The sequence below is a fragment of the Monodon monoceros genome, unplaced genomic scaffold, assembly GCF_005190385.1.
Source record: "Monodon monoceros isolate NGI ecotype Baffin Bay Population unplaced genomic scaffold, NGI_Narwhal_1 Super_Scaffold_11, whole genome shotgun sequence".
Lineage (NCBI taxonomy): Eukaryota > Metazoa > Chordata > Mammalia > Artiodactyla > Monodontidae > Monodon > Monodon monoceros.
Window position 1 is genome coordinate 136,481,418 of NW_021703767.1, and position 26,014 is coordinate 136,507,431.

A 26,014-nucleotide genomic window follows, 5' to 3' on the forward strand; every position below is an offset into this window, starting at 1 on the left:
GTTTGTAAATACATTTGACTGGAAATTTACCATTTTATTACCATTTACAGTACCATTCCTAGAGCCAGTCCTAGAGAAGTGGCCCAAGGGAACGCTTTTCTTCCCAAACCTCAGTGCTCCTGGCTCCCAGATCCATTGCCCAGCCCATATTCTAGGATTCTAAAGATGATTAATGCTATCGTGGAATATTACAACAAAGAAACTGTAAAAGATCCAGAACACAACTAGGCATTTAGATTTTGAGGTAGATCTTGTTCAGCTTTTGTGTAACCTCACAGCTAAGGTAAAGCTAGAGTCTTACCTCAATGATGTATCCCCAAGGCTGATAGAAACCAGTGTGTCTAGCCACCCTTACAGTCGGTGCTCTTAGAGATATTTAATGTTTAATGAATCCCAACACATCAAGGATCTTTGGGATCCAAGCAGACTACATCTAGCTGGTACATTTTCTCATCAGTGGGAGCCATACTCCAGAGAACAGCTGTTAAGCTCCATAGAACTTAGCAAAGCTAAAGCCGTAACTACCAGTTGTGGGGCTTTGTCCAAATGTGTGGCAGGCCATGCTTATCTGGCTCAAGATTGGAAAATGTTTTTTTGAGATAGTGCCTTCAGGATCAAGTCCCTGTTAATGAGAGGGACACTGTCTCAAAAGAGCTGCTAATGAATCAGATTAGGATTCTTAATCAGCCACAAGAGAGGAAAATGATAGATGTTTGAAGCGTAAAGTGTATAAGTGAAGAAAATAGGAGGTACAGTCTGTTGTGATGTGGGGTAATAATTTGCACAGTAGAGGACAAGTTCTCCTGGGGTGATGGTATTCGTTTATATCCTGACTTGTTCCAGAAAGTTTGTGGCAGTCCAGAGAACATTGATGGGTTGGAGCTGAGCTTCTTTATTATAAACATAATGGCTGGCCATTATCTTTAGGAACTTACTTAGATTTTCTTTAAAGTACAACTTTTCTGGTATTGTTAAGTGAATCTATATAAAGAATTAAATACAGCTATTCTAATTGTGTTTATTCTGATAATTTATCTCTCAGCTAAAAAGTTGCCGAAGAATGAACCACAGAATCCAGGAGCAAATTCTGCCAGAGGAAGAGGAGTAGACCTTACTGAACCCACGCAGCCAACCAGGAGTCAGTGCTGTAGTAACTAAACCTCCAGTTTAAACTAACTGGAATGTTCTTCTGCTTCCTAATTGTTAATAACAGTGGAATTGGAACATTTAACCAGCCCAGTATGACTTCCAAAAAGAAGAGACTTAACGATAGTCAAGTTTCTAATACAGAATTATTTTAAGTGTTTTGAACTTAATTTTTAATAACATGCATGTGACCCTCTGACTAATGTTTCAGCAGTGAAAGGGGAAGATGAGAGCTGTGTGTACACTTATTTCCTTGGAATGTTAGCGGGACTCATTTCTCTTCACCAGGGATATAAACAGATGACTCTGAACCCACAGTTAACCAGCCAGTTCTGTGAAAAAGATTTGGAACTCACTCATTTGGGCTTTCCAAAAAAAATTATTTCTTGGAAGGAGGTTCTAAAGATATTTATGCTTAACTACGATATTCAAGCCACCTGTAATTTCACTTAGTATCCTTATTTAAAGTACACATTCCACGTTTTAACAAATTAGCCACAAGGAAACATTCCCACATCTTCAGGAGAAAAAAATGAACATCAGTGGCATCTAAATTATAGCTAGTCCTGTTATTTTTTAAATGGGGTAAAAAAAAAAAATCATATGTAACCCTGTCTTATTTTAGGAATATGAAAACTGATAAAATGCATCTTAAAGAATAGTGTTCCCTTCAAACATGTAAGTTCTTCAACAGAAATGAAACAAACCAGGTGTCTGTGATTTCTGTTTAATCACTGCTGGCCATTACATAGCTTTTGTTGTTTGGGAGTAGGGAGGGGCTTTTGTGCCCTTTGGACATAGAAATAGTCAATGCACTAACAATTATGTACATTCAAACTTGATTATTTCAAATTCGATCTTCAGCTGTACTGTAAATAGGGTACTGCATTGTAGTCTCCATATATGTTTATTACTTTTCTGTAATATTTAAGAGTTGCTTAAAAGTATACAAAATGTACAGTTACTAAAACAGCTAATTTTTTCCTTCTCTCCCCCTTTGAAAGGAAGGGGCTTGAATTGTTCCTACCTGGCTAGAACCATAATAAACAATGTACCAGTAATTTGTAACATAAGTATTGGATATGTTAGTAACAATCTTGCAGCCTTGTTTTCCAAAGTTCATTTTATTTTGATCGGTTCAGTATATTGCACTAATTGTTTTAGGTATTTTCATTATATGAAATCTACCATGTGTCAGAGATGATTTAATCTATTTAAATGTTGAACTGCTAGCAGAACTTGTACATTTACAGTAATTCAAAATTAGTAAGGAAAACAGTTCACCAGTGTTTAGTTTTATATTGAGGTGCTCAGGTTGGAATAAAGTGGTACAAAAAGCAGGTACTGGTTTTTCTCTTTTTTGGCATGAAACGGTGAACATATATAAATGGTACTGTATAACCCACAATCTGCTTTTATATTTCCTTTACTACATTCTTAAAAATGATTTGTGTGGTGTTGATGTTATCCTAGCATCTGGTTCACTGAAGAATTGTCTTCATGTTTTTGCTCTCTGGAGATACTCGCTTCCATTGAAAAGTGTGACCATGACTGTAATGTTGTCTCTGGAGCCAGCCGCCAAAGCAGCACTTACAAGTTCATGGCTGATATACTCAGCAGCACCTCCATAGAAACTCTTAGTGCATGATCCTTTCTCTTTTTCACTTGAGTCTTTTGGCACACCATCTACACTGGTTGGTCCATCAGTTTCTTTCTCACTGCAAGGATCACGCTTAGTCATTTTTGGTGGAAATGTTCCTATATTTTTAAGGTTATGAATAGAATATTTTGAATCTGACAAATTTTCTCTTGAATTTATAGTTGACACACGTTCTTCAGATTTGCACTGAAACACTATGTGGATGTTAGTTTCTGGTTTAGATGTGTTTTGTTCATCGATTGGGAAAAGCAGAGACCCTTTGGATGGTGACAATTTGTTTCCTGTGATAGAACACTGTGCTTCTTTATATACTTGAAAAGCTGTCATTGTCAGTGCAGTGACTTCCTTTGTATCCAGAACTTCCCAGAGTCCATTAGTAGCTAAGATAAGGAATTGACATAAGTCATCTATAGGCACAGAAATAGTTTGAGGTGCTGGAATAATGAATTTTTTCAGTTTGAGATTTCCATGAAATCCAAGTCCTCGTGTGGTTTTTATTTGCCCTTGTAGGAGCCCGTATGGTTCATGTGAACTAATTATTGCTCCATTCTGAAGTACTCTTCTTCTTTCATCTGTGTTTCGTGTAGTGTGTTCTTTGGTTAGGCAGAAGCCTTTCCCATTTCTGCATAAGACTGCTTGCACATTACCTAAAAGATTATTTTTAAAAATTGATCCTCGAGATTTATAACCATTTATATCAAAGCATGCTGTTAACTTCATAAATAGAAATCAGGCCGCTTAAAAATATTTTTAAAATATGTGTAGTATTGATATCATTATTAGAAGATTTACAGTAATTCAGATTTCAAACAGGGGGGCTAATTTATTCATTTTTAAGCAATTTAGTGTTTAAAATACTGAATTTAGTACTAAAATAACAAACTACAGATAATGAAAAATAAGTAATTTTTTTATGAAGCAGCTTCTGAGTGTTACATATTTGTAGAATCAAGAATTGAACTTTTTTATAACCAACATATATTCCATAGAGCAGACATTTAAAATTTAATAAATGCCTTTTCAATTAAAAATACAAACTTTGATTTTTTTCTAAGAGTGCAGTTAGGTAAATTTTTAACTGGTCAAAGTTAAAACCTGAATATATTATAGGTATGGGTGATTAAAAAATTAGAAAGCCACTGTTAATGCCCATCTTATTAGGTTTGTTATGTGTGTTAAAAAGAAATTGTCAGCCCCGTGAAGAAAAATACGTGTTATTAATGTATTAAATGGATAATAGCTAACCAACATTAAACCCTTTGATTGAAAACTGAGGTATTAAAAATCTGATTGTAGTTTGTTCATGATTCAGATGAACCTATGATGTGTGCTTTATTAAAATCTTAAGAAAATCTTAACATAATGCTCTGAACAGATTGAAGGATGGTTGTATTACCAAAATTTTCTTTGGTATACGAAAAAGGACTCAGAATCCTTTGTTAGGAAAAATTGACTTTCCCAAGTTTTTAGGAACATAATTGTATATTTATAATACCTATGAGAGTTAATATTGCTGGAATCATAGGCAAAATTTACGTTAGAATATTCCGATTTCAAACATGGCACTGTACCTGGAATCAGAATTTTGTTGTTGCAGGTCTTCATTTCTAATCCCCTAACGTTTTAGGTAAAGGGATTTAGGTTTCAGAAGGTAAGGTTCACACACCTAATATGTTGGACAGAGCCTGAGCTGGTGAAGCATTAGTGTCAGGCATAGAGTGAGCCTGTTGGCTCATTTACATAATGGCAATTGTTAATATCTGAGTTATTGGATGGGACCAAAAGATGACTGTGTGGAAAATATTTTGGAAACCTGATAGCTGTATAAATGATAGTCCTCAAAACTGAATGACCTCTTTTATTTGCGGTTTGGTTATTAATATATTCTGTTAACTTTTTTGCTGGTCATTCTGTTTACACTCTGCAGAAGAGAAATCAGTAAAATAATTCTTGACTTCTGCTGAGTTTTAAATTATTGTACCAGCAAAGCAGCATGGGTTGGTATTGAACATGCCAACTGGGTAGACTGAATTGTTCTCTTAGGAGAACATATGGTTCAGTTCCTCTCTTAAATTAGAAAATTTCTTTGTGTACCTACACATATAAATAGTGCGACCATAGCTCTGGAAACACAGGGGCTCAGAATAGTCAATCCACTGACTTCTAAATGTTTTATTTGCATGTAGCAAGCCAAAGCTCACTCAGCAAAAAGAAAAAGCATTGTGTTTCTTCTGTGTGATTTGAAAAGCATTTAATGTGATTATGTAGTTACAGTGGAAGGGTAATACGTTGGTATTTTGATTTTAGTTGCCTCTGCAGAGAGCTTGGTAAACATCTTAGGTACTACTGTTTGCCTTTTCTTTTTAATTGCTGTGCTACAGAGTAGGAAATGCCATTTTCGTTGATTTTATTATTGTGAACATCCCTTAAGCTCAGCACAATAAAATTTTCTAGAAAATGAGGACAGTAAGTAATGGCTGCAGGTTTTGCCCTGCCATTGACTTGCTATCTGATTTGAGTTAATTACTTGGACAGTTGATTCATCCTGATAAATGGTGCCTTCTGACTAACTCACATCCTTAACCTTTGTGAATTTGCATGAAGGAAGAAGAAAATGAAGGGGAAGTACCCAGTGTTTCTCAACTATTCGTGCATAGCTCAGGAAATAGAGGATGATAAGAGGCCCTGGAAGAGTATCAATGGAATAGAAATGGCGAAAAAGTGGATATGCAGAGTTAATAGTTCTATTTCCTGGACCTCGGGTTGCATGTGCTGTCAGCTGCAGTCGGGGTTGTTGAAAGTGGTTGTCTACATTAAGCTGAAAGCTAGAATAGAATAATGAACAAAGAGCTTCAAGGAAGATCGGAAATTGGAGGGAGATTTAAAAATAACACTGTATATCCATGTGTCTTGGAGAAATGAAGGAAGAGAGAGGAGCAAGACATGACAGTTTGAGAGATTGGCTTTAAAGAAGGGTTCCTGTAATATCTGTTTGGAGGAAATGAGAATAAGCAGTGAATTGTGATGAAGAAGACCTTTACACAAAAACATAATGAATCTGAGCATAAATAAGTATTCAAATTCCTAGACATAAAGTTACCAGCTTTCAGTAGTTGGAGAGATGGTGCTGTTCGGAAAAATGTTATCAAACAAAAGTGGAACCTGAAACTAACAACATTGTAAATCAGCTGTACTCCAATTTAAAAAAGGAACAGTGTTACTTGAAGGGCAACATGTTTAAGGACATTAATGGGAACTAAAATGAACTGCTTTGAGATGATATTTAAGCCTTTTTAAGATGACACGTATGGGGGCTTCCCTGGTGGCGCAGTGGTTAAGAATCCGCCTGCCAATGTAGGGGACATGGGTTTGAGCCCTGCGCCAGGAAGATCCCACATGCTGAGGAGCAACTAAGCCTGTGCGCCACAACTACTGAGCCTGCTCTAGAGCCCACGAGCCACAACTACTGAAGCCCGCATACCTGGAGCCAGTGCTCCACAACAATAGATGCCACCGCAACAAGAAGCCCGCACACTGCCACGAGTAGCCCCCACTTGCTGCAACTAGAGAAAGCCTGTGCGCAGCAACAAAGACCCAACTCAGCAATAAAATAAATAATAAATAAAATAGATGACACGTATAGTCAGGCAAAGTGTTCCTTATGCAGAAGGCAATGACATAACTGCCTTCTGCAATTGCTGGGTTGTCTCTGTGAAAAGGAGGAGTGTCCCCGTCAACTTCAGAATGACCTCTAGAATCAATCCCAAACGGAATTCTAGATCTGAATGAGCAAGATCTTTTTTTTTTTTTTTTCCAGATGGGGCCATGAAGGTCATTTAAACGGAAGTTTTAGGAAAGGACTGGAGGAAAGAGTAAGAGAAATGTTATATGGTGGTGAGAAAAGGAAACATCCCTAAGGTGCACGAGTGCCCTGGATAAAAAGATGGCTTGACTTAGAAGCAGCAGCATGGGGAAGAGGAAAGTCTTGAGAGCTTGCTACTTGGTACTTCAATCCCAGTTTTGTCTGTGTGACTTTCATTAAGTCACTTTATTTCCGTGAGTAACAATTTACCACCTGCAATATTTTTTGCCGAGTTTAAGAAGGTAATTTAATAAGTAGACGCTTGACAAAGGTTATTTTCCTTTCTGTTCCATGAAGGGGAAAAGCAGCTGAAGAGAGTCTATCCAAAAGAGATTGAGATGAAGCTATGAATGTTTCATTTCAGACCCATTTAAAAAAAAACTATAAGAAAATCCTTAAAAAGAGTTATAGGCTTAAGGGAGTAGGGAGCAGGAACTTGGAACTTGCGAAATGAGGAAATAGTTATTGGAGAAAGAAAAGGGAGCAGTTGAAAAGCAGCATAAACAAACAGGAAATTTAAACCCTAGTGAAGTATCCCTAAAATGGAAGCATAGTAGAAACACCTGTAGATGAGGTTAGGAAAACAACTTACATCCAGTTTTTTTCAGGATTCTAATTTTGGCAAAAGGCTGAAATTGTATGCATGGGTGCCATGTATTGACTCTTCCTACTGGTGATTAGCATGAGAGCCTTATTGATGTGGAGCTAGTTTTCACTGTATGTTCAAAAGATTCCTTTGATTGTTTTGTAAGATGTGTGAGCATGAAACTCAAGTTCACCATTTTCCAACTGGAGCCTAACAGTACTTCACACGTCAGTCTCAACTATCTGTCAAATATTTGTTGATTATATTCTCAGAATCCAGTTTGTATGTATGTGAGTCCACATATATACAAACCAACATACCCCAAAAAAGGGAGATGGGGAAGGAAAAGTTATAAAAGGTCAGTGTTGTTTAAGAATATGTATATGTGTGTGTGTATATATATATATATATATATATATATATTTTTTTTTTTTTCCCCCCCTGCTTAAGGTGATTCTGGAGTTGAATTAGGTTTTAGGGGAAAAAGATGGGGCTGGAAGTAATTATAAAAGCAACTTATTTAACCACTAAGGACAATCACATCTAGATAGGAAAATCACAACAAATTAAAAGATCTGCATACACAGCATCAGTTGTGAATGAGGAAGGTGAAGACACATAAGAATGAAGGGACACCTTAGAAGCAGGAAGCTGCTGGTGTTCATTTGAAGTAATGAGACTTTAAAGGACATGGGTTCTGGCTCACTAATGATATAACCATATATAATAAGGCTTTGGTGAGCCTCAAGCTTCTATTAAAATGGGATTATTCTTACCTCACAGGTTGTGAGGATTAGATAAAGGAGTCATTGTTAACCTTAAGAAGAGAGAAGAAAGGGGGCTGGAGGAACAAAGAATTGTGGGTAATAGGGAAGTAGTGGGTAAAGTCATGCTTGGCCTCTGGATCTAGAGTGAGCTCACAGGACAGAGAACAAGGACACTAGGAAAAAAAGGTAGTTTCTGGGGCCTCATTAAAAGAAGGTATTAACAAATATGTACAATCTAGACATAAAGATACTGGAATAGCAGATACACTAAAACACTCAAATATTACAAAGGAGCAGTAATGTGCCAGTGTGGGTCTTGGATTGACTCCCACTGAGAATAGGAAAATATCCTGGATAATGTATATACTTTTAAGTCATGTACATTGTTGAGCTAGTAAGAAAGTAAAGAATTCTCCCATCAAAAGAATAATGGCTGAATCCCAGAGTATGCCAAGAGCAAAAGCCAGTTTTTACCTGAGAGCATTTATTGAGCTGAATAAATGAGCTTAGACTTTTCATGGGGTTATGGAACAGGAAACAAAACCTAGGGCTTGTTCAAGGTGGGGAAAACTAGTGGTTCTCCCCAACAAAGCTAGGAGCCCAAAGAACCACGCCCTCACTGCAACACTGAACCAAAAATAAATATATGCCTCTCACCCACCACGCAGACTGCCAGAATAATGGACTATTTCAAACTGATGCTGAACAGGGGAGGAAAGAAATATGGCCTTGCAAACACCTTGATTTTGGTCAACTAGCCTCCAGAACTGTGAGAATGGATTTTCGTTGTTTTAAGCTGTCAAGTTTCGGCTAATTTGTTATGGCAGCCCTAAGAAACTAAAACAGCAAGCATGCAAATAAGCAGGGAAATACTACCCATAATAAAATGAAAAATCAATTGAAACCAGCCCAGAACTGATGCAGATGTTGGAATTAGTAGGCAAGAACTCTCAATGTTATAAGTGCATTGCCTGTGTTCAAAAAGTTAAATTCAGACATGGAAGATAATTTTAAAAATCAAACTTCTGAAGATGAAAATACAAAATTTAAAATGAACAGTACACTGGATGTGATTAACAGCAGGTTCAATATTGCAGAAGAAATGATTAGATATTGCAGAGTAAGGATCTCTGAAAATCTACTCCTCAGGAAAAGGAATGAGAACACTGACAAGAATTGTTAAAGTCAACTTTTCTAAAATGCTGGAAATTAACCAAAGGCTTGCAAAAATCTGAGAAACATTGAAGAGAAACAAAGTAGGTAAAACCAAGTGGTCATGGCCTTGTAACTTGGCCTACTTCCAACCACTTGTCTTCAGCTCTGCAGTAGCCTTGAAAACCAAGCGTTTTATAGTGATGCTAGCTCTGCAATCAACAGTCTAGCAGCCTCTGCAGGAGAAAGGATGGCTTTAGACCTCCCTAAAATTATCTGTCCCTGGAGAATTGTCTTTATGTGAACTATCTTGCAAGTCCCTGAGGAAAGCTCCATTCTCAAATCTTGTCATCATTTGACTTGACTCAGAGCTTACTCCATGCAAATAACTCATTCTCAGTGTGTTTGCCAAAACCAATCAGCAGCAATTGTTTAAAATCACACTTGCCTGAGGCAGTGAAAGCATCTGGGGATGACAAGAGGATCAAAGCATCCTAAGAGACTACTACAAAAAATATAAGAAAGAGCTGAAGAATGAGAACTTATAGAGGGTTTTGAAAAGCTCAAACATACTCCTGGGGAAACAGAAGAGCATGCACATGTGCAGGCTGTATACATGCCCAGGACCCGAACAAGCCTTAATTTCTCACCTGTGACTAATCTTGATGATTAACACAAGTAGGAAGTAAAAGCATAGGCAGAATTTTAAACTGCCTGCCATGTTTTACAAGACAAGCCTCAAAAAAGAGCCTCAGCAAAGACTGGAAGACATGCATATTAGTAGTAGGTATTTAAGGAAATCTCCATCTAGTCCTTAGCTGAACACTAAGATAACCAACCAAGCACAGGCTTTTTGTCTGCACATGACAGAATATAGGCTCTACAGAATTAGTGCATAAAAGTCACAAAACAAACAGTAGCAACAACAAACCCTGGAGAGGGAGGACATCTATATTATTTTAAATGTCCAGTTTTCAACAAAAAAAGAGTAATGAGAGAGTAATGAAACAGTAATGAAAGCATAGCCAATATACAGGAAAGAAAGTAAGTCAATAGAAACTGTCTGTGAGGAAGTCTAGGCATTAGAATTAACTGGATGAAAAATGTTTTAAAATTTATCAATAGGGCTTCCCTGGTGGCGCAGTGGTTGGGAGTCCGCCTGCTGATGCAGGGAACGCGGGTTTGTGCCCCGGTCCGGGAAGATCCCACATGCCACAGAGCGGCTGGGCCCATGAGCCATGGCCACTGAGACTGCACGTCCGGAGCCTGTGCTCCGCAATGGGAGAGGCCACAACAGTGAGAGGCCTGTGTACCTCAAAAAAAAAAAAAAAAGCAAAACTATCCTTTTAAAAATGAAAAAATTCACACATTCCCAGTTAAAAAAGACTGAGAGAATTCATCATTAGTAGACTTTCCATACAAGAAATGCTAAAGGGAGTCTTTCAGGCAAAAATGAAAACACTAGATTGTAACTCAAACCCACACAAAAAAAGAAAGGTAACTACAGTTGTCTTTCAGTATCTGGGGAGCACTGTTCAGGACACACAACAGATCTGTGGATATTCAAGTCCAATAGACAGCCCTCCATATCTGCAGTTCCATATTCACAGATTCAGTCAACCATGGATTCTGTAATAGTGTGTTTACTATTGAAAACATTCAGCATATATGGGGACCCACACAGTTCAAACTCATGTTGTTCAGGAGTCAACTGTATATAGGTAAATATAAAACAGTAAAAAATGCATTTTATTTTTAACACTTTTATTTTCCTGTCTTATTTAGAAGAAAGCTGCATAAAACAATAATATAAAACTTTATAGGCTTGTAATGTGTAAAGATGTAATTCTATAAAGTAAAAAGAAGGCTGCAGGAAATAGAGCTATAGTGGAGCAAAGATGCCATATATATCTTGAAGTTAAGTTGGCATTAATGCAAGCCAAATTGTTTTTAAGTTAAGATTTTATTATAATCCTCAGAATAGCCACTAAAAATATATATTTTAAAAATATATATAGTTAGAGGGGGCTTCCCTGGTGGCACAGTGGTTGAGAGTCTGCCTGCCAATGCAGGGGACGTGGGTTCGTGCCCCAGTCCGGGAAGATCCTACATGCCGCAGAGCAGCTGGGCCCCGTGAGCCATGGCCGCTGAGCCTGTGCGTCCAGAGCCTGTGCTCCACAACCGGAGAGGCCACGGCAGTGAGAGGCCCGCATACCGCAAAAAAAAAAAAAATATATATATATATATATATATATAGTAAAAGAAATACAGGAATTAAAATGATGTACTAGAAACTATCTAATACAAAATAATACTCATCAAGAAAAAGAGGGAGAGGACTCCAATCAGTAAAATTAGAAAAGGAAAAAGGAGAATTTACAACAGACACCACAGAAATACAAAGCATCCTAAGAGATTACTACAAGCAACTCTATGCCAATAAAATGGACAACCTGGAAGAAATGGACAAATTCTTAGAAAGGTATAACTTCCCAAGACTGAACCAGGAAGAAATAGAAAACATGAACAGACCAATCACAAGTAATGAAATTGAAACTGTGATTAAAAACCTTCCAACAAACAAAAGTCCAGGACCAGATGGCTTCACAGGTGAATTCTATCAAACATTTAGAGAAGAGCTAACACCTATCCTCAAACTCTTCCAAAATATAGCAGAGGGAGGAACACTCCCAAACTCATTCTAAGAGGCCGCCATCACCCTGATAGCAAAACCAGACAAAGACACTACAAAAAAGGAAAATTACAGACCAATCACTGATGAATACAGATGCAAAAATCCTCAACAAACTACTAGCAAACAGAATCCAACAACACATTAAAAGGATCATACAACATGATCAAGTGAGATTTATCCCAGGGATGCAAGGATTCTTCAATATATGCAAATCAATCAATGTGATACACTGTATTAACAAATTGAAGAAGAAAAACCATATGATCATCTCAATAGATGCAGAGAAAGCTTTTGACAAAATTCAACACCCATTTATGATAAAAACTCTCCAGAAAGTGGGCATAGAGGGAAGCTACCTCAACATAATAAAGGCCATATATGACAAACCCACAGCAAACATCATTCTCAATGGTGAAAAACTGAAAGCATTTCCTCTAAGATCAGGAACAAGACAAGGATGTCCACTCTCACCATTATTATTCAACATAGTTTTGGAAGTCCTAGCCATGGCAATCAGAGAAGAAAAAGAAATAAGAGGAATACAAGTATGAAAAGAAGAAGTAAAACTGTCACAGTTTGCAGATGACATGATACTATACATAGAGAATCCTAAAAATGCCACCAGAAAACTACTAGAACTAATCAATGAATTTGATAAAGTTGCAAGATACAAAATTAAAGCACAGAAATATCTTGCATTCCTATACTCTAATGATGAAAAATCAGAAAGAGAAATTAAGGAAACACTCGCATTTACCATTGCAACAAAAAGAATAAACCTACCTAGGGAGACAAAAGACCTGTATGCAGAAAACTATAAGACACTGATGAAAGTAACTAAAGATGATACCAAGAGATGGAGAGATATACCATGTTCTTGGATTGGAAGAATCAATATTGTGAAAATGACTATACTATCCAAAGCAATCTACAGATTCAATGTGATCCCTATCAAATTGCCAATGGTAATTTTTATGGAACTAGAACAAAATATCTTAAAATTTGTATGGAGACACAAAAGACCCCGAATAGCCAAAGCAGTCTTGAGGGAAAAAAAAAAACGGAGCTGGAGGAACCAGACTCCCTAACTTCAGACAATACTACAAAGCTACAGTAATCAAGACAACATTGTACTGGCACAAAAACAGAAACATAGGTCAATGGAACAAGATAGAATGCCCAGAGATAAACCCACACACCTATGGTCAACTAATCTATGACAAAGGAGGCAAGGATATACAATGGAGAAAAGACAGTCTCTTCAATAAGTGGTGCTGGGAAAACTGGACAGCTACATGTAAAAGAATGAAATTAGAACACTCCCTAACACCATACACAAAAATAAATTCAAAATGGATTAGAGACCTAAACGTAAGACAAGACACTATAAAACTCTAAGAGGAAAACATAGGAAGAACAATCTTTGACATAAATCACAGTAAGATCGTTTTTGATCCACCTCCTAGAGTAATGGAAATAAAAACAAAAATAAACATATGGGACCTAATGAAACCTCAAAGCTTTTGCACAGCAAAGGAAACCATAAAGAAGACGAAAAGACAACCCTCAGAATGGGAGAAAATATTTGCCAATAAATCATTGGACAAAGGATTAATCTCCAAAATATATAAACAACTCAGGCAGCTCAAAATTAAAGAAACAAACAACCCAATCCAAAAATGGGCAGAAGACCTAAATAGACATTTCTCCAAAGAAGACATACAGATGGCCAAGAAGCACATGAAAAGCTTCTCAACATCATTAATTATTAGAGAAATGCAAATCAAAACTACAATGAGGTATCACCTCACACCAATTAGAATGGGCATCATCAGAAAATCTACAAACAACAAATGCTGGAGAGGGTGTGGAGAAAAGGGGACCCTCTTGCACTGTTGGTGGGAATGTAAATTGATACAGCCACTATGGAGAACAGTATGGACGTTCCTTAAAAAACTAAAAATAGAATTACCATATGATCCAGCAATCTCACTACTGGGCATATACCCAGAGAAAACCATAATTCAAAAAGAGAAACCATAATTCAAAAAGAGAAACCATAATTGAAAAAGACACATGCACCCCAGTGTTCATTGCAGCACTATTTACAATAGCCAGGTCATGGAACTAACCTAAATGCCCATCGACAGATGAATGGATAAAGAAGATGTGGTACATATATACAATGGAATATTACTCAGCCATAAAAAGGAACGAAACTGAGTTATTTGTTGAGACATGGATGGATCTAGAGACTGTCATACAGAGTGAAGTAAGTCAGAAAGAGAAAAACAAATATCATATATTAACGCATTATGTGGAACCTAGAAAAATGGTACAGGTGAACTGGTTTGCAGGACAGAAATTGAGACACAGATGTAGAGAACAAACATATGGACACCAAGGGGGGAAAGCGGCGGGGGGTGGGGGGGTTGGTGTGATGAATTCGGAGCTTGGGATTGACCTGTATACACTGATGTGTATAAAATGGATGACTAATAAGAACCTGCTGTATAAAAAAATAAATAAAATTAAAATTTAAAAAAAAAGGATGACTAATCTTAGTTGAAAAAAAAGAAAGCAGTAACGGAGGAATAGAAAAACAAAAGGTATATATAGGAAACAAACAGCAAAATGTCAGACATATATCCTACCCTATAATTAATTACCTTAAATGTAAATGAATTAAATACTTGAATCAAAAGGCAACGTTTGGCAGAATGGAAAAACAAACAAACAAACATGGTGGCTGGCTGAATAAAATCCCCAAAGATATCAGAACCTAATCTCTGGAGCCTGTAAATGTTACCTTATATGGCAAAGACTTTGAAGATGTGATTAATGATCCTGAGATGCTTAACACTGGATTGTCTGGGTGGGTTCTAAATTCAACCACAAGAGGGAGATTTGGCTACAGACACAGAAGAAGGAAATGTGCACATGGAGGCACATTTGAGATCAGAGTGATGTGGCCACAACCCAAGGAATACTGGCAGCCAAGCAGAAGGTGGAAGGAGCAGGGAACAAATTCTTTCCCACATCCTCTGGAGGGAGCACTGACATGAAGACATTGGGCCAGTTATGCTGGTTTAGAACTTCTTGAACTGTAAGAGAATAAATTTCTGTTGTGTGAGCCACCAAATCTATGGTAAATTTGTAACAACAACCACAGTAAATGAATACAAACAAGATCCAACTATATGTTCTCTAAGAAGACACTTGATTCACAGATAAAAAGATGGGGAGAAAAGGCTGTATCAGTGAATATACTAAAAATCATTGAGCTGTAGACTTTACCTGGATGAACTGTGTGCTTTGTGAGTTGTATCTCAATAAAGCTATTAAATATAAAATCACTGGGGAAAAGGATTTAAGGGATCAAATAAGAATCCCATATGTTTATAAGGAACTAGTGTGGTTAATTAGAAATGTAAAAATTTGTGGTTTATTTGATGTTGTGAAAAAAGTGTAATTGGTTAATTAGAAATGTAAAAATTTGTGGTTTATTTGATGTTGTGAAAAAAGTGTAATTATGTATGCTGTATCAATATGTTTGAGTTTTAATCCTGTGAGGATTAAGTGAAGTAAAATAAGAGAGCACCAGGAGAAGTGATAAAATGCAATATAAATGAGAAGTACTAAGAACAAAAAGTCAGGAATGTCTGTCTGGAAGGACCTTTTTCCACATGCACAAATTCAACACTTATTCAATGACTGTATCACCACACTAATGTTTCATTATAAAGTGAGGTGGAGGTTGTTCTTGGTTTTAATTCCAGAGTTGTGATGATACTGGTATTTGACAAATTTTAAACAAGAAAAATGAATTCCCTTGCTATCTTTGTAGGTCTTGTTTTATAAAATACAAAACATGCCCTTGATAAATTTGTGTGAACATTTATTTTTTGTAACTCATTTAAATTACTTTCTTTTAGGAGCACTTTTGTATCATAAATCATGACCTCCCTTTCACAAGTTGGATTTTTTCCCCCTACTTATTTGTTTCTATTAGAATGAAGGATGCCCAAATGAAAACATTTTAACACAGTTATGTATGTAAGCCTGTAAATTAGATCCAAAAAAATGTTTGACCTGGAAATTGGAACCTGCCAAACAACAGTGGGCTTGGAAGTAATGAATCATAGTAAAGTGAATATTTGATGATAGTATCTACTTATTGAGTATCTCGTATATTTTCCTTTAATTTCCCAGGAACCATGATATCAAATGATATTTTCTAATAGAGGTCCAAAGTCCAAGGATATGGGTCAGTTCCCAGATTAGTTTGAAATCTGAAAACTCTCCATCCATGAAGTAGGCCTGCTCTGAAGCACTTTGGAACCTCAGGGTAGGGCCTGAGAAATGGCAAATGCTCCAAGGGAATTGGCATTGCACTTGGCTCCATGGTATTGCTTAATCTGGTGTCCTCATTTTGGGCTTACAACCAGAGTTAGATCAGAAACAGGCCGGCTTCCAGGGACCTTGACATTGTAATGGTCTTGGTGAGTATATCTGGCCCTGGTGTGGGCCAAAGTCCCACTCCCTGAGGCCCAGACTCCTCAGAATTTGGAAGCAACCCCCTTCAGAGGCAGTTTGATTTCCAGCTCCAATTTCTATTACCTCTGACACCTTGAACAAATAATTTCACCTCTCCGAGCTTCTATTTTCTCATCTGGACAATTGGGTCAACACCACTTAGAAATGGCGGCAGGGGTTGGGAAGGAGAACAGATGTGGTTTAAGGGTCCAAACTTGCAATGAGCAGTAAATACGTCTTAGAGGTCTAATGCACAATATTGGGAACAGAGAGAACGTATATATTTTAATCATCAAACTTGCTAAGAGACTAGAACTTAATTTTTTCAACCGCTATAAAGAAATGATGATTATGTAATGTGATAGAAGTGGTAATTATCGCTACAATGGCAATCATGTTACAATATAAAAATGTATCAAATTAACATGTTTTGCTTCTTAAACTTACACAATGTTACATGTCGAATATATATTTTTTAAAACAATACTTAGATATCTTTAGATATCAGAGTTCTTGGAAGACTACATGAGAAATTACTCTGTGCGCAATATTCAGTAAGTGGACACTGTCATTAATAATAATTCTACCGAGGAAAGGGGTGGTGGAACCCTAGTTAAGCATCTCATGGAAATGAGCATGGAACTCGGGTTAACTTGGCTAAAACTGTTTTACCTCTGGGCTTTCGATTTTGGCAAGCTCCTTAGCTAGAACTTTAGCACAGCATGTCAAAAGAATTGCTTCTTGAAATAAAATTAAAAGAATCCAGCCAAAATTTTTGGAGAAGGAAATACACGCCTATAAAACTGAATCATGAACGATTGTTTTTCCTAAGATGAAATCGATGCAACTTGGCCAGTGAGCACAAGAGTGACCTGTTGCAAATATGTTAGTTACCAGAAAAACTGACCAGTTTAGCAGCTATACTAACAACACTCAAAGAACTTTCCATTCTCCCGAAAAAGGGAAGTGTGGGAAATGTTTTGGTTTCATTCCGATCTGAGCAAATGTAATAGATTTGCTTTGCCTTTATCAATAGCTGTGTTGCTACCCCATTTAGAAAACGTCATGTTTTGGTCACATTATTTCATGTACGTGCCTCCTTGAGACATAATTACAATTCATTTTGTGCCTGCAAATCTACATTTAAACTGTGGTTATTGGTCGTTTCTTAAATTGGTCAGTGAAATATCTAGGCACTAGAAAGTCATTAAATAATAGGTCACTAGATAATTCTGGAAGCAAGAGAGGTTTTGCTGCCAGGAATAAAACATGTTAAGGTGTAACCTGGTACCATTCAATATACATACCAGTGTTTGCAATATGTAGCACTCCAGAAATTATTTTCGGCATCCCCAAAGAAGCATCAAGGTCATTGAATCTTCTCGAAGACTTCTTAGCTTTGGGACTTTTAATGTTGCCTTCCAATATGCAAGTAACTGCAGAACAGCCGCTCCATCGAGCCCTGGACACTTCTTTCCTTCCAAGACGTAAAAGCCTGTCCATTCTCCAAAATGCTTTTGCAAAGGCTTTGTGTATGTTCTCATACTCACTTTTCAATGCTTTTGTCTTTTTCTTTATGGAGGAGAAGGTGTCTTCTATAGCTCTGTAGTCTTCTCTAAACACTGTGTGAAAAGAATTGATTACTTTTTGCTCTTCAGGGGTCATTTGGTAGGAAGGATCAAGTCTGGAAAGTTGGTGGAGAAGTAAAACTGGGAGTTCCACTGATGTCAAGTCTGCTGCCGAGGCACCGTGATGTCCATCAAACAAACCAAAAAAACACACATTGGGTTTGTTGCCAAAATTATTCACGACAGTGAATTTATCATTCATGTCAGCTCTCCATGTAGAATTCCTGTCTTCGCAAATGGCTGCTCCTTTAATTAATAGGTGACAGATTTTTTGAGGATATATTGAACTCTTGGGAATGTTATCAATAATCTTATAGTATGCTGGTATTTGTTTCTTGCAAAGGAGCTCAAAAGCATTATTAATGCTCTGTAAGATTTTTTCAGTAAATGCAAAAGATGACAATAGTTTAGCAATGATGGACTGCCTCTGATCAGCAATCGCTGAGAGCCCTGGTTTCTTCCCACCCATCCACTGAAAGCCCAATGTAGCCAGAGCTACATGCTGCTTTTTATGGAGGAATATTCCAGGTAGGTCCATTTCATGCTTGCATATGGAACAGGGAAATGTTATCATCTCATTGTAGACCTGCACTTCGTGATGGTCTCTTCTTTTTCCTTTTAAAATGCTTTCTTCTCCAGGTAAGTGGGACTCCCTCATCTGAATCATATGTCAGTTTTCTTGTGTACAATTGCCTTGATTTCCAAAACACTCTGCAAACAGGATAAAAGATATTTACATGCCTGGAATGATGCACTGAAAATCTCTTCAAGCAGGCCCCTATCTTTGCAATTTGTTTTGGATCCTGAGATTTTATATTGGCCTAGAATATTTTTATTCCTCTTTCTGTGATTCCCCCCCAAAACACATAGTAAGTACTTAAGGAATTGGTGATTGGCCTGTGTAGGCCCAAATGAAATTCAGCAAAATCTCCAGAAAGTCAGCTAGACTTCTAAGAACAAATACTCAGATAAATCAGCACAATATTTTATCTAGGCAAGTGAAGGTATATGCTTGAGATCTAGGAATGTGATTTCAAATATAAAGCATAATTATTTTTGTATTTGATTTTGTCCTAATAATAAAATAATTTTATTTATATAATATTATATAAAGAAATATAATAATTAAAAAAAACGCTTTTCTCCTAATTAAAGAGTTCTCAAGAAAATGAAAGGGAGATGCCAAAACCAAGCAGAATGATGAAAAGAATGGATAGTAAGGACAGAAATTTTTAGGACTGCAAAGGGAAAGAGGTATGGCCTGAGGAAAGAAAAGGAGCTGGATGATAAATTTCCAGAAAGCAGACACCCTTTCTTACATTCCTTCCTATCTGAAGCATCTACAACAGTACTCAGCCTATGAAGCCATTTGTATCCATTTTTATGGGCAATTCCTACGGCAGGAGATCTTTGAACGGGCCTGTGGAGGTATGAGAGACCTGAAAAAAAATGCTTTGGTTACAAAATATTTTAAAACCTGAAAAATCAAAGTTAGTGACTTTAAATGTTTATGAAATGTGATATCTTAAAACCAGCTAACTTCCAGATGCAAACTAGTATTATATATATAGGATGGATAAACAACAAGGTCCTACTGTACAGCACAGGGAACTATATTCAGTATCCTGTGATAAACATAATGGAAAAGAATATGAAAAAGAATGTATGTATGTATAACTGAGTCACTTTGCTGTACAGTAGAAATTAACACAACATTGTAAATCAACTATACTTCAATAAAATAAATTTAAAAAATGAAAACAAACTTATGGTTACCAAAGGGAAAAGGAGGTGGGGGAGGGATAAATGAGGAGTTTGGGATTAACAGATACAAACTACTATATATAAAACAGAGAAACAACAAGGCCCTACTGTATAACACAGGGAACTATGTTCAATATCCTGTGATAAACCACAGTGGAAAAGAATATTAAAAAAGTATACATATGTATAACTGAATTACTTTGCTGTACAGCAGAAACTTAACATTGTAAATCAACTATACTTCAATTTAATTTTAAAAAATTAGCTAACTTCAACTCAACTCATATATGAATTGTATTTGATATGGGTATATTTAGTCTGCTCCTTTCCTTATGTGTATTTAATTCCCTGATGTGCGCAACTCTATTGGATACAGCTACTCATCCCTACAGTAAAATTTCATTTACAAATTTCCACTCCATAAATGCTCATTGAACTATTAGCCTAGTAGCAAGCTTTCCTGGCTTTGCCTCACCAACCAATTTTGGTTTCTTTTTTTGTTTTGTTTTTCTATTTTTAACTTTTTCTTTACTCAGTTATCTTAATTAAAACAATATATTTTATTAATGTTGTCTATAAAATGTACAAATATTTGGACTTAGCAGCAGAAAACCACCATAAGAATCTAAAAGAAACTTGTTTCTTTTTTTAATGGAAAATTTTAAAATCACACAAAAATGGAAACATATAATGAGGCCCCATATACCCATCACCAGCTTCAACCATTACCAACATTTTCTCACTCTCGTTTCCACTGTGTCCTCAGCCACGTTATTTCATTTTACTCATTTTTACTGGAGTATTTTAAAGCAAATCCCCCAGTTCTATCAATCTCACTCATCGATATTTCAGTATTTAGTCAGCATCCATTCACTTCTTCAATACCTACAACAGACCAGCTACTGTGCAGCTACAGTGCAGCTTACGAATAAGGTTGGTGTCTTGCCCTTGAAGCTATGAGGGGAGGAGTCTGTAGTCCCACCCATGTGCTCATACAAAGAACCAGACAGGTCAGATGAAGCCAGGACAGAGCCCCATGACAGGGCTCAACCAGGGACCCAAACTTCATCTGGCTAGGAATGGCACCATGACACTTGAGAAGCTGACCTAGAAAAACGCTCAGTTGAGAAAGCAGCAAGGGCTCCAAGGCCAAACCAAAGGGATGACCAGCTAGCAGGCAGAAGGATGAAGACGACCCAGCCAAGGAGGTGGACAGGCACACAGAGAAGTAGTGGAAAAAATGAGTAAAGCTTTTCAGCTCTCTGACCAAAATGTATATCAAATATTTTAAAATTGCTATTATTTGGTAATATTCATATAAAGGATACAGTTATTCTGAGGCTTGTAGAACTGTTGGGACAATATATAAGGCATACCAATTCTATAGTTAGACCTAGAGTCATCAGATAAAAATAAAGTTATATCAGAATTTTATTTTCCTATATAGAGCCATAATACAACTCTCTCACGTGGAGCCATTCTTAGAATGTAATGCATCTTCATATATTTATTCATTCATTCATTCATTCAACAAACACTTGGATGTCTGCAATTTGCCAGGTACTGGTTTATTTGCTTGGGATAGAGATGCGAACAAAGGCATTTTCTGTAATGAAACTTATATTCTGATATGAAAGACAGACAGTAAATAAAGGAAACATGGGGCTTCCCTAGTGGCGCAGTGGTTGAGAGTCCACCTGCCAATGCAGGGGACACGGGTTCATGCCCCAGTCCGGGAGGGTCCCACGTGCCACGGAGCGGCTGGGCCCGTGAGCCATGGCCGCTGAGCCTGCGCATCCGGAGCCTGTGCTCCGCAACGGGAGAGGCCACAACAGTGAGAGGCCCGCGTACCGCAAAAAAAAATAATAATAATAAAAAAAAAGGAAACATGGAAACACATAATATCAGAGATAAGTACTATCATGAAAAATATAGCAGAATAAAAGGAGAGAGAGAGAGACAGAAGCCCTTTCTGTATAAGGTAGTCGGAGGAATATACCACTCCTCCACGTACATAGTCTAACAGGAAGCCAAAGTTTCATTTGATGACTGAGAAAGTGGAGGAAAAAGAAAGCTGCAGATATAATTGTTCATTGACTACATTTGTTATCCAATACAAATGAAGAAACGTTACCTGAGAGCGCTATTAACTTCCATGTTCCTTTGGGATTGCCACCATCCTTTACCCTCTCTTTACCACCTTTCCCAGCCTCTGTTCCTCCAACCTGGCTAGTGTTGGCAGTGGTAGGAGTGGAGGGGTGGGTGATAGTGGTGATGGTGGTGATGCCGGTGGGAGGGTCCCCTGACTTGCTGGTGGACCTCTCTGCTTGGAATGTTTACTACATCACCTGGAACCTCAGTCAGAACTCACTCTATGATTCTGAAGAACTGTGAAGCAATAAGGTCACAAATTGTGTTAAGTAACAAACTTGTCTTTGAAATTTCTGAAATAAGGATCATTCATTGAATAGACTGCCTTATGCCTGCATAATAAGACTTAAAAAATGAAAAGAGTGGGCTTCCCTGGTGGCGCAGTGGTTGAGAGTCCGCCTGCCGATGCAGGGGACACAGGTTCGTGCCCTGGTCCAGGAAGATCCCACATGCCGTGGAGCAGCTGGGCCCGTGAGCCATGGCCACTGAGCCTGCGCGTCCGGAGCCTGTGCTCCGCGACGGGAGAGGTCACAACAGTGAGAGGCCCGTGTACCGCAAAAAGAAAAGAAAAGAGTGACTCTCAATTAATGTACAGTTGTCTTCCCACTCAGGGGTAAGGTATCTCAAGCCATCTCTCCAGCACCCCTTCCTACCTGCCCTGGAGAGTCTTGCCATCCCCACTCCCATCCTGCCACCCCAAGTCACTGCTTGAAAGGTACAGGCTTTTTGGTTTTTGCACTGTATTTCTTGAGGCTAACTTTATTCCTGGTCGATATCTTTAGTTCCTAGGTTCTTAATCCACAGCGGCCTTCCACTTTCTCACCCCAGGCCTGTATTAGAACTAGAGTCTTAGAACAGCTTGTTTGCATATTGAAGAAGATTGGACAAGCCCGACTACTTACTGGACATCACCACGAGCATGTATTCCAGTCAACCCCAAATTAACATGTCCAAAATGGAACTCACCACCTTTCCTCCAGAATCATCTCCCACCATTAACTTGGTTAGGCTAGAAACTATGTTTTCCAGAATCCTTTTCCCTGTGTGGTTCCAGGTTAGACTTGCAAGAAAGGAATTTGGGGGCAGTACATCTGAACGCTGCCATGGAAAATGAGATGACCCCAGATGCAGAGGTGCCTAGCAGGTCCAGCTTGTCCTCGTTCCTTCTACGTTGCCAACAGCAGCCCCAGATCCACCAGCAAGTGGACCCCCAAAGGCAAATACTCCCTCCAGATTCCTCCATCAGCATGCCTTCTGTGGTCCTACTTCAGTGGCTGGATATCCTTGGCTTCTCAGACTGGCTACGGACTCCTCTGGTCCTTCCAGCTTCCTTTCCCAGATGTTCAGTTGCCCGGCTCCTTCCACAAATTGTGTGAGGTCACATTTCAACAATGAACTCTTTTTTTTTTTTTGCCGTGGCGAACGGCATGTGGCATCTTAGTTCCCCAACCAGGGATCAAACCCACACCTCCTGTATTGGAAGGGCACAGTCTTAACCACTGGACCTCCAGGGAAGCCCCCCAGAATGAATTCCTTATTCCATAATTCCTTCACACCACTCATGCAGGTGTACTGCCTGATCACTCCCAGCAGCTGTATCACACCCATGCCACGTCAGTGTGGGAAGGTTACTGAGGCAGTTCTTTCAAGCAAGTCCTGAGTCTCCTGTCAGCTCCAGCTCCCGAGCGGGGTCAGGTATCTCTCTTAGGGTGGCTGAGTGTTCATATCTCCACATGCAGCCCTCAGGCCCGCTGGTGATTAGAGTTGTAGGAAAACCTCCTTAGAAAAGTGACTTAGGGTCAACTTCTTTCCAGAGAGGCAAAAAATAGAGAAAACATATTGCTGAAATACTTTGCAAGGGAGCAGTTGGGTCTATCTCTACATGGATTCTCAGTAGCTTCTTTTCTTCCAAAGCGTATTTGCTGTCTGTTAATTTTGTCTATGAATTGATTAATTATTTTATGTTATTTCTTTTATTGACAAAAACATGTACTTCTATGTATTTATTAGACACCCAATGACACCTTTTTAAAATGTTCAAACAATACAGAAGTATGTAGAGGAAAAGAAGAGATCTTCCTTTCCCCAAAGTTACCACTGCCAAAAATTGGGTGTAAATTGTTCCAGACCGGTTTCTATGTATTTTCATATGTATGTGCATGAAAACATAGACACAGTCTAATTTGAAATTCAGATTTAATTTGCTTACAGTCAGTTGCAGAAATTCTAAATGTACAGCTTGATGAATTTTTATACAGGAATACACTTGTAGACTCCATTAAGTCTTGTTTTCTGTATCTTAAAAAATAACATGGCAGCATAATCATAATATTATTCTGTAAATGTTTCCCGTCACTTACTAGTATGGGGTCTAGTACGGGGTGATGATTTTTTAGGTTGATAGTCAGTACCTATCAACCTACTCCATTTTTTTTTTTTTTTTTCCCATTCTGCATGGCTTGTGGGATCTTAGTTCCCCGACCAGGGATCAAAGCTTGGTCCTTGGCAGTGAGAGTGCTGACCCCTAACCGCTGGACAGCCAAGGAATTCCCCCTACCCCATTCTTTTTAACCACTGTATTATATTCTACCGTAAGTGTAAACATGTAACGTAGATTATTGAGCCATTTACCTGTAATGAAGTGGTTGTTTCTGTTCTGTTTTGTTTGCTATAATAACATCACAATAAACACGAACACAGAGGTCCAGGCCTCTTCATGTGGATGCTGCTACTTGCGGGATATCCGACCCACGGAAAGTCAACACGGCAGAATGGAAGTAGCAAAGGCTTAGGAGCACGCCGGCTGGACTCGAATCCCAGCTTGCTGCTGGTTTGTTGGTGCTCTTAGGTTATCTAGCCATTTGGGACCCCAAGTTTGTCAGCGGTGAAATAGAGATAATACTAGGAACCTTGCTGGTTGACGTGAAATGAGCGATGTCTGTCAAACACTGAGCACAGTGTACAGCGTAGATGCTCAATACGTAATTGTTATTATCATTAATATTAACATAGTAACATTATTTAGTCTCCCCACGTTCCACAACCACCTTTGCATAAACATTTCCATTAAATTCTCTCCCTATGATCCACTTTCACCTATTTGTTTCTTTCTGCTCACTTTCGGCCCTGCTTATGTCTATATCCATCCTCACCACCCTAGCTCCATGTCACCTTTACACACACACACACACACACACACACACATACACTCACATATGTAATATGTACATATACATGTTTCAAAAGCAACTTAAAAGAGTGGGCAGGAAACGATGCCAAGCTATTTCAGGGTCTTAAGACTTTGTCCTTTTTTTTAAATTTATTTTTGGCTGTGTCAGGTCTTAGTTGCGGCATGCAGTCTCTCTGTTGTCGTGCGCAGGCCTCAACTCCAGTTGTGTGGGCTTAGTTGCCCCGCGGCATGTGGGATCTTTCCAGACCAGGGATTGAACCCGCATCCCCTGCATTGGAAGGTGGACTCTTAACCACTGGACCACCAGGGATGTCCCAAGCCTTTAATATTCTTGAGAATATCATGTGTCCACTAAAATGACTTGTACTACGTTTGCCCAAATATAAAGAAAAAATAAAGAAACCTTCTAAGGTGGAGGATTACATAATTAATGTACAAAAAATAATTTGAAATACAAGAGAAAAAAGAACCCACTAGATATTACAACAAGAAAATAATTTAATTAGAAATAAACCCGGGACTTCCCTGGGAAGGGAAGGAAGGACTTCCTCCTTCCTCCTGCCAATACAGGAGACACGGTTTTGATCCCTGGTCCGGGAAGATCCCACATGCCGCAGAGTAACTAAGCCCATGAGCCACAACTACTGAGCCTGTGAGCCACAGCTACTGAAGCCTGCGCGCCTAGAGCCCATGCTCCGCAACAAGAGAAGCCACCGCAATGAGACGCACGCTCACCGCAGTGAAGAGTAGCCCCCGCTCGCCACAACTAGAGAACGCTCACACGCAGAAATGAAGACCCAATGCAGCGTTTAAAAAAGAACGTTTTAAAAAAAAGAAACTCAAAAAAAGTATGAGGGAAAAATTCATATGAAAAAAA

General features: G+C 38.3%; 2 protein-coding genes across 3 annotated transcripts in view; one reads left to right on the forward strand and one right to left on the reverse strand.

Moving 5' to 3' along the window:
- The window catches only part of RAB5A (RAB5A, member RAS oncogene family), a 31,686-nt gene extending 29,200 nt beyond the window's left edge, over positions 1 to 2,486 (forward strand). For both annotated transcript variants that reach the window (XM_029214634.1, XM_029214635.1), the window contains one exon: positions 1,043 to 2,486. In XM_029214634.1, the coding sequence (XP_029070467.1) occupies positions 1,043 to 1,158 (116 nt within the window). In that variant the 3' untranslated portion in view covers positions 1,159 to 2,486. The remainder of the gene's footprint in view (positions 1 to 1,042) is intronic.
- Positions 2,487 to 2,644: 158 nt separating this feature from the next.
- On the reverse strand, positions 2,645 to 21,953 carry PP2D1 (protein phosphatase 2C like domain containing 1). The gene is given in 4 exon segments (XM_029213751.1): positions 2,645 to 3,453; positions 17,712 to 18,634; positions 18,636 to 18,743; positions 21,931 to 21,953. Coding segments are annotated over 4 exon segments (1,863 nt in total).
- Positions 21,954 to 26,014: the final 4,061 nt, after the last annotated feature.